This window comes from Amphichorda felina, assembly GCF_050947745.1.
Source record: "Amphichorda felina strain 45539 chromosome Unknown scaffold_4, whole genome shotgun sequence".
Lineage (NCBI taxonomy): Eukaryota > Fungi > Ascomycota > Sordariomycetes > Hypocreales > Bionectriaceae > Amphichorda > Amphichorda felina.
In genome coordinates, this window is record NW_028145046.1 from 714,119 (window position 1) to 729,666 (window position 15,548).

Here is a 15,548-nt window from a genome sequence, read left to right on the forward strand (position 1 = left end):
GGGTCACTTACTCCCATGAGAGAGAGAGAATCTCGGCGAACCCGTGGCGCCACCTAACACGAAATCTTAGTAACGCAATGCCCATATGGGGCCCTGGGCGGGAGGAAGTTGAGGATACTTTCCCTCCCTACTCTCTCTCCATCGCTTTCTCTCCCTTCCCTCTGTTTGAACCCTTGTCGATTTTACCACCCTTTCTGACTAAATGGCCGCCTCCTCATGTATCACACTTACAGCTAGCGACAGCAAGCCGGACTCAACCATAGATAAGTCTTCTAGTTAGAGGCAGTCCAGGCAGCAAAGGCAGGCTTTGAACTCAGGTGCAGCGCTCGCGGTTAGAGAGGGCAGGCCCTGTACCTAACCTACTCTTGATTTCAAATAGAGTGCTGACAGCATGGTCTGCCTCTGAGTGCGGGACCTGCGGTTGATAGGCCCGCGGGGAATGGATTATCGTATGCACTCATCTCTTTCATACACTCAGCGCGTTTTCTCCCCAAAAAAACTCATCCACGGAGGTTACTAGACGCTCTATATCAATGGCAAAATCGTTAACAGGCCAATCCCCGCCTGTTTGCGTGGCGGAGACCCAATCCAATCATTTAGACGCGCTAAGGTGTATGGAAGAGACGAGTACCTACGGTGATCGATATTAGTGTACTCCGTAGGTACTCGAGGCACGCTGCAGTCAATCTAGTATTCTGATAAGAAAAAGGTGATGGTTTAGCTACCTCCTCAGTGTTTTTTAACAAGGCTGCAACAATTGTTCTTGCGCCGATAGTGTTTCAACACCCTAGCCTAGCTCTTGCCTAACATCTCTTTGCAAACTTGAACAGGTGTTCTTACTCACCAACAGCTGTTTTTACAGCCTAAAATTCTTATGGACAGGCTGCGAACAGCTTTTAGATATGGTAAACAAGTGTTCTACGCGAGGAACATGTGTTAGACAAAGCTGGGGGTATTGGCATGCTATCGGACGTAAACAGCTGCTACGAGCCATGTCTGAAAACATACCCCCGCCCGCGATGGTAGCAGGACGGCCCGATTTCTGGTGACGGCTTGGCAAGGAGTATTAGAGCCAAGACTGTCATGACCAAGCTAACATCCTGCCGGCCGCCTATGATCCCTTATGGTAGGCTTGTTGATTAATGTTGAAGCTGTTGCAAGACCGTATTGTTAGCGATGATGTGCCACCAAAAGGATACGCAAAGCTGCATGATTATATGCCACAGGTTATTCACCAAAACAGGCCTAAATAGCTTTAATATAACGAATGTTATATCTTGTATGAAGCTTGTAATACCTCTGACTGCGAAGGCTGCCACTGATTATGAGGGTTGTTTATGATGCTGCTAATTGTGATGGCTGCCTGATTTCTCTGACTGGGAGGGCTTCCTGTTGACTGTAAGACCTGCATCTGATGTCGCTAACTGCGAGGACCCCCCAGGGGCTCCTTCCCGGGGAGACTATGCTTGCTCCGCTCGTTCTTCCATCACGATCGCATCAAACTTCCTATTCGGGCATTGTAAAGGCATCATATTTCTTATTTGGGAGCTCTTATACGAATTAACTCTAGCTGATCACCGATTAGAACGCCTCGAATAAACCTATCGTCGATCTGATCAGAATAAGTTCCTCTCATTTAAATAGGCAAAGCTAAAAGCTATGCCTCAAAACTTTTCAAGTTGCCCTAACATACTTACCTTTTATGAAGCAGCTTTGACAAATAACGTTGTCCTTTGATAGTCCTACAGTTATAAAACCTTATAGCATGCAAGACTATCAAGGGGTCTTTAGGCCGTTAAGTCTTTCGAGACGATTTGACTTTTTGCAATAGATTACTACTTACGCGGACGACTCCCGTTTGTGGAGACGATGGAAGGTGCTAGATAGGCTGTCGCCAGAGCATAGATTCCTTCCTAAGTAGCCGAATTCTTTTATGGGCTGGGAAAGATCTTAGTACCCCTCAGAGACAATATCTATGCTTTTTAATCGTCTCCAGAAACGGGGTCGCCCGCGTAAGTAGTACCTGGTGCCCTTATAGGTGCTGCTCCTGCAGCTGCCCCTGCCGTATAAAGATGCTGCTGCCGTATGGAGATACTGTTGAATTCCTCCCTTTTAGCTGCTTTTCCTCTTCTCTTGTCATTTTCATCATCGTTATTAGTAAACCTGTAGCTATTAGTGTAGCTACCGCTTGCTATACCTACCAGTATAGCTAGAGCATAGCTACGTGTGTAGGTATGATGGTAATGACCTACTTGTGATTTTGAGTGTCTTTAGCTATGTGTGCCTGTGACTGTTTATAGCCTGAGACTGTGTGTGACCTGTGATTGTCTAACTATAACCTGAGACTGTGTTCTATTTGCAAAGATTATAGTAGTCCAGCAGTTATCATAATAGAAGCAATAGTCGATCGTGAGATGTTTTCAGGAAAACGAAAATCTTTCGACGACGAAGACCGTCACTGCTAATGGTTTTATAAGATAAAATTAGTCGCTTAAAGCCCAACTCTGTCGACATAATCTTTCACCCGATGATTGACCAATAATTTCTTGCCAAGCTGTCACTAGAAATCGACCCCTCGTACTACTAGCTACGAAGGGAAAGGGGGCGGGGACATTTCAGGTCAGTCTTATGGCAAGGGTGACTGGCACCAAAATACATGTGTCAGCAAGGGCATCTTGATACAGAGTTAGTATAAGCCGTAAACAGCGTTGCAGCGATGCTGACCAAGATGCGTTATTCCATAAACCAATAATACAATATTTCTAATAGACAAACATCGCTAGTATACCTAGTGTAGTAGCCATCGGAGTTATAGTACGAAAAATCCTATTAGTTATAGTAAGTCTATTAGTACGTTAACCTCTGTTTATATGCCAAGTTTTTATTTAGCACGCTAGGTGGCGTCCTTCTCCGCCCTACCTTTATATACCCCTTTAGCGATTGCTCCTTCTATATATGTAGTAAGTTGTCTAGTAGTTAATTAATTTGAAGATATATCCAAAATCACTTTATTTAAGTCTTGTGATGTAATTCATTTTATGATAATCCCGTACTATAGCCCATAGCCCATAGCCCGTAGCTCCAGCCGTAGCTCTATATAAGATACCCTGTCACCAATGCCTATACCTACTATAGGCGTGCCCTTTTTTGCCTTGCTAACGAAGGTCTCTCAGACTGATAAGGGTTTATGAGACCGACGAGGTCTATTCGCATTCTAATCTAGAATTTTCGTACCATAATTCTCAGCCATAGCTCAATCTACGGCAATTAACCCTTGACATAAGAGGATAAGGCACTTAAATAAGGAGGTTTTGAATGAAGGCATTGCTCGTCCTGTTGATGCCCGGGGTTACTGACTCTCTTGATAGCCATAAATTAGACCGGCTATATAACTGAATAAGGGCAGTTGCTGATAGGTAGGGGCAAATGACCTTGGACTGGTCTAGAAAACGCCCCTCAGTGTGTCAACAGTATTACAAATACTGAGTATGATGCTCGCTTAGTCTATACCAACATCTTGGGGTACCAGAGATGCCGGGCCTTTCATACTCACCCCTTCGGCCCAACACTGGCAACTACGCAACTGCACGACTTTTGGCGTCAATCAGCACTCACACATTTTGGAATCTTTATTTAGATCCCTTGTTGCGTCAGCACTGACACAACGTACTCTTTGGTAGTGTAAGTCACAATGTTGGCTAGGCGAGCCGGCTATTTACGGAGGCCTCCTTAGTGTCAGTCTCACGTAGATGGCCAACTTGGTAGCCTCGCGACGGTGGAAGAGCGGTGGACTTGATGCTGGCGACGATCCACTGTCAGATTCCGCGCCCAATTTCGAAATAGATCTGATGTACAACTACTAGTACGTCCCTATTTGGAGGAGTCCCCAGCCATGATGGGGCCAGCTGGATGACTCAAACCTGACTGTCCGCATGTGCCAGTTGTTGCCGACGCTGTTCGGAGGCTCGGATATCGGCGAGTTTGTTTGATGAAGCCTTCCCCCTTGATCCAGAGCTTTTCGCCACTAACGTCCCTGGGACTCTGGGTCTGGAACGTCGTTCATGTTGAAACTAATGATCATCTGTTACATAGTAGATTGAACTAGTCCAAACAGCGCTGCCAGCGCATCGGGTGATACGTGCCGGGCCCCATACCTATCACCTCAGCGTGGCCCATGGCGTCTACCTCGTTCTCTCCACACATGTAAGGTCGGACGTTGTGTTTTGCTCGTTTCATTATCCGTACAGGTTACCGTATCCGTACAATACAAGTTGCTCTTCCATACACCTTCGTGGGGCCCCTTTAGAAGAGCTCACCCACCCACCGATGTTAATAGTAGATGCTCAGTCTCAGCTGGCAGCAAAATCATAATATGCCCATCCGCGCCTATTTTCGCGATAGCCACATCTGCTCATCCAGACGCGCTAAAGTGTATGAAAGAAGTGCGCCCTTAATTATGACATGTAGTGGTGCCGAGCACGCCCGGATAGTGGGTCGTCGAGATTGAAGCTACTGTGCCGCGAAGACGTGGCATTGGGCGGGGTGCCCAAGCTTATTAATACTCTGTAGATTGGGCTTTCTGAGGTCGGAGACTCGGAGCTGGGATTTTATTTATAGTTTCGCGTTGTGTGGGATTCCGGTATTGCGACCAATGTTGGTGGATTGAGCTTCGTGCCACAGCAAATTGGCTTGGGCAGTTGGATGATCTGCCACGAGAAAGGGCTGTCACCTCCGACAGGAAGACCCGGGTGCGGCAAATCATAGGAACCAGATCCAGAATAAAAAACATCATAATCATTATGAACCATTCTCGAAAGGCCACATCGTTCTAATTTCTAGGTCAAGTCGGGTCGGCCGACCCCGAGCAATTACCCGATCGGGCAATTCCCGTCAGCAGCACGGACCCCCGTCGGGGCACCGATCGTTGAGTCCGTGACTCCGTGCCTACATATAGCTGCATGATGTCTGTAGTTTCGCTGCAGGCGGATCTTTTGGTCCCTGAACTGTGCCGTAGCCCTTGACCGCGCCGCAATTGCCATGCTATGGGAGTCTCACATCGTCGGCCCATCCTCATGCTTCGCCACGTCCATGGATGATGGGGGACACATACTTCCAATCTCCAATCTCTAGTGCGGAAAACAGGAGCCCCTTGTGGAGTATTGTAAGCAAGGTAAAAGTCCAGGCTTCCAAAAGCCTGCAAGGATTCAACCGAGTAGTGCGTCCCTGTTGTTGCGCCAAGATGCTCATGTTGCATGACGAGATGGAGAGTTCCGTGGTAACCATGTCTGTCAACCATGTCTGTCTCCACGCGACGAATATATAGACATAAGACGCCCGGGCCTCGTACCCATGGGCTAAAAGTTCGTTGTTTTGTACTTTACTTGTTGGGCTGCCGTTGGGTTCTACTCGAAACCTGTGTCCCGGATCTCTAAGTGACCTAGCTTTATAAACCATGGTCATCGTGCCTTTCAACCCATCTAGGAATAAGACGCACGGGAAAAAAGAGTTTCAGGCTTCACACTGGCGCTGATTGAAACAGACTCGGGCCACTAGAAGAAGATGCCTTCTCGACGTTCTCATACCAACTCTCACCATGGCTGCTTGGAATGCAAGGCCAAGAGAGTCAAGGTGAATATTACCAAAATGTTCTGTTTCCGAACATCTTTCAAAATTCTGACAGGCGTTGCTACCTACGTAGTGCGACCAAGTCCAACCCAGGTGTTCCCGATGTCAAAAAAGGGGCTCTGAGTGCACATACCGTCATCTCATGACCTCATACAACCCCTTTCAGCAACCAGAGGCCGCCACTTCGTCGACTGCATTCACCTTCATCCAACAACAGTTCGAGCCAGCCCAGATACCTCCCGAACCGTACCAGCCTCCCGGGTTTTCGACCAATTCTTCAGTTGCTCTTCCGACCGCCTCCGTAACCTCCGTCCCGGTTACCCCTGCTTTTTCACTTACTCCCACACCATCAACACCGGCCGCGCCGCCACCAAACATCCTCCCTAGCAGTAGTCCGAGGCTCATGCAGCAGACGACAATACCGCACACGCTCTCGACACCCATCCTCGACCCGAACGACTCGTTCCTCTTCCAGCACTATGTCAATAATCTCGCCGTCGCGCCCATGTCCCCGATCCTCGAATCCGACCTCTTCACCCCCCTTAACGCCGCTATACTCCACCACGCCCTTTCCGTTCCCTACGTCTACCACGTCGTCCTCTCCTTTTCCGCTCTACACCTCGCCTCCGTCTACGCCTTCTATGCCTCCCACTCCCCTGACCCCTCCCACGCCCACAACCACTACCACTTCCTCTCTACCGCCCTGGCCCATAAGGATGCGGCCCTGCAGGAATTTCTGCCTGCCATTGGCGCCGGAATTGAAGCCTCTATCGAGACCCTTCTAGCCACCTCAGCTGTCCTTGTGGCCTGCGAGCTCGCCCTGCCCGCCGCCGACCCCGTCCGGCGCACCGCATTTGATCGCATCGACATCCTTGCTCAGGTCGCCGGCCTCTTCCAGGGTACAAATCACATATTTTTACACCACACTGTGCCCCCCTATGTTGCTGCCGCCACCTTGGGCTCGCCGTGCGGCCCAGATACGTCTTCCTCAGGCGCTGCGCCTCCATCACTAGCCGACGACGTCTCTTGGGAAGAGGGACTAGAATCTATCCACCGCATCATTGACACCCTGGAGAGCCTTGAGCCTTCTGAGGATGCAGCAGAGGAGAACCGCCTTTTCGTCTTGACCCATGCGGCTACGAAGTTGTACAAGGCCTTCTCCGCCATCTCCTCTGGTGAGCGCGACTTTCGCGCTCTCTGCAATTGGCTTGGAATGGTCAAGAAAGAGTTCGTGAACTTGATACACTCACGAGATCCTATGTCCCTACTGCTTCTCGCACATTGGTCCATCTGCCGTATCAAAATGGACTCCGTATGGTGGGCACGTGGGTGGCCTGAATCTGCTGTGGTTTCCATAAACGAGGCGCTGGACGAGAATCACAGGCCGCTACTCGAGTGGTGCCTATCACAAGCCCACAAGAAAATGGAAGCCATTGGATATCAACCGCTGTAGGGGTTACTTTTCGGAAAATTACCCCGGTTCTCGTTGAATGAGGTCAATCGATGTGATTTGAGATGGAAGCCCACCGAGACGGGATGTTCTTACCGGTTGTCGAATCTGTTTCACTGGCCATACAGTTTTGAGGATTTAAAAGGATTCGGGATATATGCTTGGTTTTTGAAGCTCTATGACTTCGAAAAACTCACCTCGATCGAAAAAGCTATGTGTTATATTGACTCCTTGGGAGCGAACCAGACACAAACACTGGCCACCCATGAGCAAAGTCTCTTCGCACAAGACTCATGCTGGTTTCTAGTTTTGGGAAATGTGTACACCAGGTCATCCCATTGATGTTAGGCGCTGGTGGCGCTAACGGATCACCTTGCCAAGGATGAAGACTCTCTTTAGGGATGATATAGATGGAGGCGAGAGATTTCGGCTCATTGGAGAACCTGGTGCAATGACATAGGGGCGGAGAAGACCTATGAAAAGAGCGGAGCATTATGGGCTCGAGAAGGGTGCCGGTTCGGTTTTTGGAATTGAAGGAGAGCTCTAAACGAGTTGCTGGAGGATTAGAGCCTGGGGGGACATTGTTTTGCGTGGTAGGAAAATTGTTGGACGCAGACAAGGGAAGCATTCATACTTCACTTTCTTCCCTGTGAAGTCCTCCCGAAGTCTAAAATTGGACGTGCAAACTGGGCAACCACTTCCCGCTCATTAAGGGGTCCGTGTGAAGGGAAGGATCAGATTTTGGAGGAAAGGGCGATGTACAACGCGGGCGACACCCGTGTTTGGAGAAGGGGGAAGGTGCTAGACAGTCTCTTGAAAGAGCATAGATTTTTTTCGCCCCAAGGAGTATAAAACCTCTAGAAATTCTGAAAAAGTTTTAAACACTCTGTCTACACTTCCCAATCGTCCCTAGGAAAGGGCTTCGTAAGGAGTAAACGACGCATATCAATGGCAGCGTGAAGGAGGGGCACTGACAAGACTGAGACGTGCGCGCAGTCCGTAACTGGTGCGGCTTAGTGGGGTCACTTGGAGGGGCTCAGTGGCTGTCGCCGTTTTAGCGCATTGACCAGTGCTTAAATCCGGAGAACCTGGCCGGCAAGGCAGGCCCAAGAAAAAAAAATTCTGGACGGGCCTCACCAGAAGCTGGGTCTTCTTTCTTGCTTCCTCCAACCAACAACTTGAGGCCATCCCAACTGCCAACATCGGCCGCCCACGGAAAGCACAGCCAAGGGAACGTCAGAAACGAGCCAGGCGCTTGTTCACCATGGACGTCCACCGCTGCCGCTTCGTGCCGTACCAGCCCGCGGCCATCAACGCCATCGCCTTCACCCCCAAGCATAATGCCACTGCTCGCATGGCGATTGGTCGCGCCAATGGCGACATAGAGATCTGGAACCCGGCAAGGGGCTCCTGGAACCAGGAGCTCGTCATCCGGGGAGGCAAGGACCGGAGCATCGACGGCCTCGTCTGGGTCAACGAGCCAGACCAAGATCTGGGCCAGGGCCGAGTCCTCGTGGGCAAGGCGCGCCTTTTCAGCATCGGCTACACATCGACCATAACCGAGTGGGATCTCGAAACAGGGAAGCCTAAGCGACACGCGAGCGGGCAGCACGGCGACATTTGGTGCGTCGCAGTCCAGCCGCCGCCCGATGTCTCGGAGAAGTCGAGTGCGATCGGAGCCGCCCAAGAAGCGAATGTGCCGAACAGACTTGTCTGCGGAACGATAGACGGCGAGCTGGTCATGTACTCAACCGAGGACGATGACTTGCGATTCCAGAGAGTTGTAGTCAGGTCGCCCACTAAGAAGTCGCAGATGGTCAGCATCACTTTCCAGTCCCGAAAAGTTGCCATCGTCGGGTGCTCCGATAGCACCGTCCGAGCCTACGATATTACAAGGGGTCACATGCTGCGTAGGATGACGCTGGGTTCCGATCTGGTGGGCGGATCAAAGGATATTATCGTGTGGTCGGTGCAGTGTCTGCCGAACGGGAACATTGTTTCTGGTGACTCGACGGGCCAGCTCTGCATATGGGATGGTAAGACCTATACCCAGATGCAGAGGATTCAAAGCCACAAGCAAGATATTCTTAGCCTCGCTATATCTGCAGATGGGAACACTATTCTTAGCGGAGGCATGGACCGCAAGACCGTCCTTTATAAGCAAAATGCTGGTGCTGGCCATCGATGGGGAAAAGTATGGGGTCGGAGGTACCATGAACACGACGTCAAGGTCATGGCCGCCTTTGAGAGTGGTCGCACGAGCGTCGTTGTTTCGGGAGGTTAGTACTCGCTAGTTCCCATCACAGGCCTATGCTAACTTGGACACAGGACCTGACTCTAATGCGGTCATTGTGCCGCTGAAGGAAATGACCCGAGAGAACCACAGGATAATTTCGAGCCTCCCTCAGCAGCCCCCGATTACAAGTGCGCCGAAAGCCCGTTTCTTGCTCAGCTGGTGGGATAGAGAGGTGAACATTTGGGTCCTCCGCAAACCCGCCACGGAGTTGTTCAGTTCGGTGGACGAGGGCGTCAACCTGAACCAGAATCGGAAGCTCCTCAAGACAATCGTCGTCAAGGGGGACTTCAACATATCCAGCGCCACCATCAATCCCGAGGGCACTCTGCTCGTCGTTTCCACCGCGACAGATATCAAGGCATTCCGACTTGAGCACCAAGACCCTTTGAAACCGTCGGATGTCAAAATCTCTAGCATTGAAGTTCCGCAGAAGTTGGCAAAGCTTGGCGCTTCACGGGTTCAGCTGTCTCCAGATAGCTCCTGGCTATGCCTGGTTCAAGATGGACTACGGGTTGCCATGGCCAAGATTGAGAGAGCAGAAGACGAAGTGTCTTTTACCATCCCCTCACAGGCTATTCGTAAGCTGCCCCGTTTCGGGCGCCATATTCCTCGACATGTGAAAAATGGCGGACTAGGCAAATACGATCGGAACATCACACATATCACCTTCAGCCCGGACTCGCGGATGGTTGCCACCGCAGATCTGGCCGGCTATGTTGACACCTGGGTCCTGCGTTCTCAGAAAGACAAGCAGAACGGTGCAGAAGAGGTGGAGGCCGGTGACTCGTCATCCTCTGAGAGTGATGACTCGGAAAGCGAAGAGGAATCGGTGGCTGATGACGTGGAGAGTTGGGTCCGCAACCCCAATGGGAAGCTACTACCAAAGCTTCCCACGGCCCCGGCGATACTCTCGTTCTCGGAAGAGCTACCCGCGGCGCAGGGTGACGACTACACCCTGCTGGGTGTCACTAGTTCGTGGAACATCCACGTGTTCCACCCGCTACAAGGCGGACTGACGCCATGGTCCCGTCGTCATCCCCGGAAGGCTCTCCCGGCGCCTGTTCTGGACCTAATTGACCTCCCCAAGGGAGTCTTCTGGCAAGGGCCTCGGGCTTGGATCTACGGCGTCTCCTTCTTGGTGATGATTGACCTCAGCCAGGACTTGCCTCAGCCCACGGAGGCGACTGGCGTCTCTACAGACCAAGTTGGCCTGAAGCGTAAAAGGACGGGAAAGAGTACGGGTGCAGGAGGTAAGATGGCTTTGGGTAACCTGAAGCCCCATAATGTCACCAAGCATGTCGACGGCGAGGAGGAAGACATCGACATGGATGACGCCCGGCCCGACGAGGAGAGCAACAGCGATGACGAGATGGATGGCGCGGGAACGGGTGCGGAGCTTGCGCAGCTTCGCAACACCCACAATGGCAATGGGGACCAGGCGGCTGGGACGGAACTCACCGCAACGGGGGCCCAGCGCAACGCATGGTGGATAACCCACAAGTACCGGCCCATCCTTGGCGTCGTGCCACTGGGCGAGAGCGAGATCGCACTGGTGGAGAGGCCTCTGTGGGATACGGATATGCCAGAGAGGTATTTCGGGGGGGAGGAGTGGGAGAGGTGAAGCATAGATGGAGCGTCGTCGGCGCTGACGTGGAAGGCGGAGCCTCGATTGTGGCTGGAACGGCGGGTCCACATTGTAACATTTTGAGGTGCAAGGCGAAAATGGATGCAAGGTACTATCACGGGCTAGAAAATTCTTATTATCTGGTTGTCATGGGACTTGAAAAAAAAAACCTGAAGATTGACTGCGCAACATGCGAAACAACTTTGCTGGCAGGCTAATGCGATTGGCATTCCCCGTTTTATCTCATACCTATATCTGCCACAAACTAGGCCATCATCCCAATTCTACCTGTCTCCTTCGTGTTACTATCGATGTCGGGCGGGATAGACCACTGGTTCAACTTGAGCAAGTAGCTGTGACACTGGGTTTCCATATAAGGTGTAGGAATAGAGCAGATAACTATAGCGTATATTTTCAACGACACATAGAGGATAATAAGCCACTAAAACAAGAAAATAATTCGTAGATCCTAGAGTATCTAAAGAGAGGAGGAGGCCTCTTTGGCTGGTGCTGCTCGCGCTACCTGGCGATAGTGCTTCGAGAGCTTAAGGCAGGTCTTCCAGATCCGTCGACGGTTCGTCAGGCCCATCCAGTCCACCATCGACAGTGTCATTCCAAATGCCTGACTCGTATACCTATATAGGCATATATAGAACCTCTTAAAGTTGATTTCAACGTTTCCCAGAGCCTTGTCCATGTCACTGTCCCCTCTCAACTCCCATAACCACGGCGCGTGGGTGGCGCAGATAGACTTCCAAAATGCTTGATCGAGGGTGGCGAAGTGCGCCGTGGCCGACGCCGTCACGAAGGCCGCCAGGTCTCTCCCCCGTAGGTTGTGGCAGATGGCATGTATTATCTCATTAGGCAACTTCTCAAAGGGGTCGACTGAAGCTCTTGGTCGGGAAGGGAGGCCCTGCTGGGTGGAGCTATCCCTGAGAGCGCCAACAGGAAAATTCAGGGGGTCTGCAACAGAGAACTAGTTATTGAATGTCAGTACCTAGGTCTTCTTGTAGCAGTCATCAGTGGCGAGAATGGATACCTCCTCGCCCGGGATCGACTCCCAGTATTGCTCGGGTCCAGAAATATCACCATAACATATGTTAAGTTTCTCGGTGAATTGATAGCGCTCGGAAGCGGTTAGTTTAGATGTGGTCTTGTATAAAACGTCCAATTCCAGTTTAGGTATGTTCGTTTGGCGAGTCTTGATGGATGGAGATGACCTGCAGCAGGTAAGCATCAATGGTGTGAGCATGTGGCAGAATCCATAGAACTGGATGGACGTCGACAGTTCAGGGAACAAACCATCGAAACGCCTTCTCAAGAACGACCATACAGCTAACATGGAAGGGGAATCCTGCTTTGTCTCCATCGCGATCAACATAACTGAGAAATGTCAGATGGGCACCATTGTCTACAGAAGTAACAGTGATTCACCAAGGGAAGGACCGGGCTCCGGGGGGTTGATTTGGGTCTCGTAGTATAGTTAGTTATGTGTATCAATGACTGATTGTGGTTGGGTTCGCTTACCAGAGCCGACAGAAACTTCAGCTTGGCCCTTTGCGTAAGTTAGACACCATCAGTAGGAATTGGCGGAGGGAGTCGGTCTAGAGCATACGTAGTCCAAATAGTCTACTTTACCGGTTATAAAGGCCCTGCAAAAAATAAGTAAATCTCTCGGCACTCATTTATTCGTGTTGATGAAGAGGTGGTCCCAACTTGGTGCTACCGGTGGCTTCCGAGTTGATGCCCAGAACGCGGACGTCGTTGAGCCACTCTAATTTTGCAGGGGGGGCGAGCTCGGGATCATAGCTGAAGTCCTCATCCTCAGAGTCGACTTCATCATCATCCTCCTCATCATCATTTTGGCCGTTGCCATCTTCGGGTTCGCTCTCGTCTGGGTCGTACTCATGACCTGCTGCCAGCGCCAAACGCTTCCTCTCAACCTTTTGGCGGCGGCGCTTGAGACGGCGTGGGTTATTTGAACCGGGAGGCACTGAAAAAATAGGCCCACTACATACGAAGCAGTAACAATCCCAACCGCCCATGGTTGACAAGGTAGTTCGGTGTGTGTTTCTCTGCGGAGGTTGGAGGAAGAACGAGAGGGGTAGAACTTAGAAGGGTTGTAGGCAGCTTGCTTGTTGGGCGAAGTCACTTAGCGCGCGGTCGCTCAGAGGTACCGCGAAATAGAGAGAGAACTAAATTTTATTCCAGTCTTGGGTCTAACTAGTATTTATAAACCATTGGAAAGCTGCTGCTTGGGCGCCCGTGGAATTGGGGCGCCTAGGCGTGTGCCTATGGGCCCCCTGTTGCTTGGTATAGATGAGTCAGCTCCGGATACCACTTTAGCCGTCTAGACCTTTGTTGCCTAATACAAGCACCGTGTCTTTCTTTTCGACAAGCACTGTGTCTTTGTTGCCAACCGTCACAAGCAAGGGGTGGTTTACGGCAAAGTTGAGGCTGCTGATTGTTGTAAAACAAAATTAAACCTATTAAACAACAAGTGTTAACCCTAGGTAGTCAGCCTTCAAAGAGCTATCCATCTCCTATACGGCCTTGTGTACTTGTCAGAGCAAAACAAGCCGCTAAACCTATCAAACCCTCCAACAAAAAAAAAGAGGCGGTAGATCCCAGGTTTGACCCATACTGCTGTTGTCCGAGATACCAGCCCTTTTTTGCTCATGTAATTATAAGTACCTTCCACATTTGCCACGTGGGTGCGGGTGGGGAGTTGTGTCGCGCGTTGTTTACATGTCTACTTGATAACTCCATGGACAGGTACAACCATCGCTATTTCTTCACTTTCCCATATTATATTCTTACTGCTATCATTTAGGAATAGGCAAGATTTGCCATGCGCTACTACTCAAGCCCACCATTTCACACCCGAAGCTGGATAGACCTTTGGCGGGCGAATATCCCAAGTCAGGAATCGTTGAAGAATCATGCCTCTTCATCAGTCATCTTTGTTGTCGTCGATGCTGAACCTTGGGGTGAAAAAGGCGCGGTCATCTGCGAGATTGGGATTTCATTCCTCGCTCCTGTGGGCAACCAACTCTTATATCGGCCAGCCTCCCTCGAAACCCTACATCGAAATGACAATATTCACACTACCTGTATTCAAGTGGCTGGAAGAGAAAGGAGCAAAACCCATCATGGGCCGCTCTGGAACGGGGAGCCCACACTTGTCCAGGCTGAGGATGTGGGGAGGACTGTTGTTGACGTCTTGACAGCAATTCCACCCACCTTGTTGCCCAATCCACCATTTCGATTGCCCGTTTTGGTCCTGGTGGGGTTTTCCCTTTTCTTCGAAATCCAAGTCTTGTCTACCTATCCAGGGCTTCTCCAGTGCTTCTCTGCTTCTCCTCATGGGTAGACCTCCAAGAAATAACTATGCAGTCATCAAACCTCTCGACTATCCCCAGCCTGCACGACACGTTACTCGCTCTAGGTTTCAAAAATGAGTTCCAAAACGACAGGCCAGCGATAATAGTTTCTTCGGCCTGTAAACACAACGCTGGCAACGACACCGTGCGTATTTTAGAGGTACTTGCCAATCTACTCTCGTATGATACCACCCTACATATTAAGCATACTACTAGTCGACGAGTCTTTATAGGGTAGCGTGCTCAACGACAATACATGAAAGACAAGAAGCTTTTCCGTAAAAGTCCGGGCCCTCATGAGTTCTTTCCTTTTGCTGCTCGAGTTACATGGAAGGATGATAATGGACCCAAGTTGGAAGCCCTGAAACTGTACGAGACTTTCTCCGCGTATAATCCAAGTGCAGTGGGGATCGAGCGCAACCAAAAACCGCCGACCGACAAAGGCTGGGTCTACCTCCCTAGCTTTGAAGAGCTCAACTTGTTCGTGGATCAAGTCAACGGTTTGCAGTTCGAGGATGGGGTTTGGGAAGCCGTCTCTTATTACGATCTTTCACTAACGAAGGCGCGAACAGCGACCGAGCTTGAAGAGTTCCGAGAGCCCGAGTTAAATGCGAAGAAGGAGCAAAAGCTGATATTTCGGAAGAAAAAGAGAGAGAAGAAGGACGGGGATGATTCAGACGATATCCTTCAGGACATCTGGGCCATGGGGGAGCAAGAGTTTTCCTTCGAGGCTTAGGGGATGTGTTTTTGGGAACAGAAAGAAATTTATCTAAGCTCCAGGGGGCTTATAATACAGGCCGCCCTGTCTTTTATATCGTGACTTTGATGGCCACCCGTTTCTCCTCATCACGCAACCCGCCCACTATTGCTGCATTCACGAGTTAGCTTCGAGCTTTTATACGAAGATTATAAAGCTTAGACAACAGCAGCCATCGCAGTAGCTCAACCAAAACTCTCAAGAAATTCCAAACACCCCCTCTCCCAATAAGCGTCGTCTCGAAACCGTGCTGCAGCTGATCGAAAACAAGCCATTCTTGCCCGCGCCCCTCATTTACGTGTCCGCAGGCGTGCAACTTTGGGCGGACACGCCACAGTTCCGAAAGCAAATAATTGCATCCCAGATTAAGGTCAAGATGAGCTCGCAGTGGACCGTGGGTGACCAGAATATCT

General features: G+C 50.6%; 4 protein-coding genes across 4 annotated transcripts; 3 read left to right on the forward strand and 1 right to left on the reverse strand.

Annotated features, from left to right (window-relative positions):
* Positions 1-5,767: 5,767 nt before the first annotated feature.
* On the forward strand, positions 5,768-7,078 carry ACO1O0_003985 (uncharacterized protein; the record flags this gene model as incomplete). Its single annotated transcript, XM_083193428.1, has 1 exon — positions 5,768-7,078. The coding sequence occupies one exon, from the start codon at positions 5,768-5,770 to the stop codon at positions 7,076-7,078; it is 1,311 nt and encodes a 436-aa protein (XP_083050376.1).
* A 1,261-nt stretch (positions 7,079-8,339) lies between these two features.
* UTP4 (small subunit rRNA maturation protein UTP4) lies at positions 8,340-10,992 on the forward strand (the record flags this gene model as incomplete). The annotated part of the gene is made up of 2 exons (XM_083193429.1): positions 8,340-9,354; positions 9,404-10,992. The coding sequence occupies 2 exons, from the start codon at positions 8,340-8,342 to the stop codon at positions 10,990-10,992; spliced, it is 2,604 nt and encodes an 867-aa protein (XP_083050377.1).
* A 1,688-nt stretch (positions 10,993-12,680) lies between these two features.
* Positions 12,681-13,040, reverse strand: ACO1O0_003987 (uncharacterized protein; the record flags this gene model as incomplete). The annotated part of the gene is made up of 2 exons (XM_083193430.1): positions 12,681-12,988; positions 13,034-13,040. 2 exons carry the CDS (start codon positions 13,038-13,040, stop codon positions 12,681-12,683), a joined length of 315 nt encoding a protein of 104 aa, XP_083050378.1.
* Positions 13,041-14,634: 1,594 nt separating this feature from the next.
* On the forward strand, positions 14,635-15,114 carry ACO1O0_003988 (uncharacterized protein; the record flags this gene model as incomplete). The annotated part of the gene is made up of 1 exon (XM_083193431.1): positions 14,635-15,114. The coding sequence occupies one exon, from the start codon at positions 14,635-14,637 to the stop codon at positions 15,112-15,114; it is 480 nt and encodes a 159-aa protein (XP_083050379.1).
* Positions 15,115-15,548: the final 434 nt, after the last annotated feature.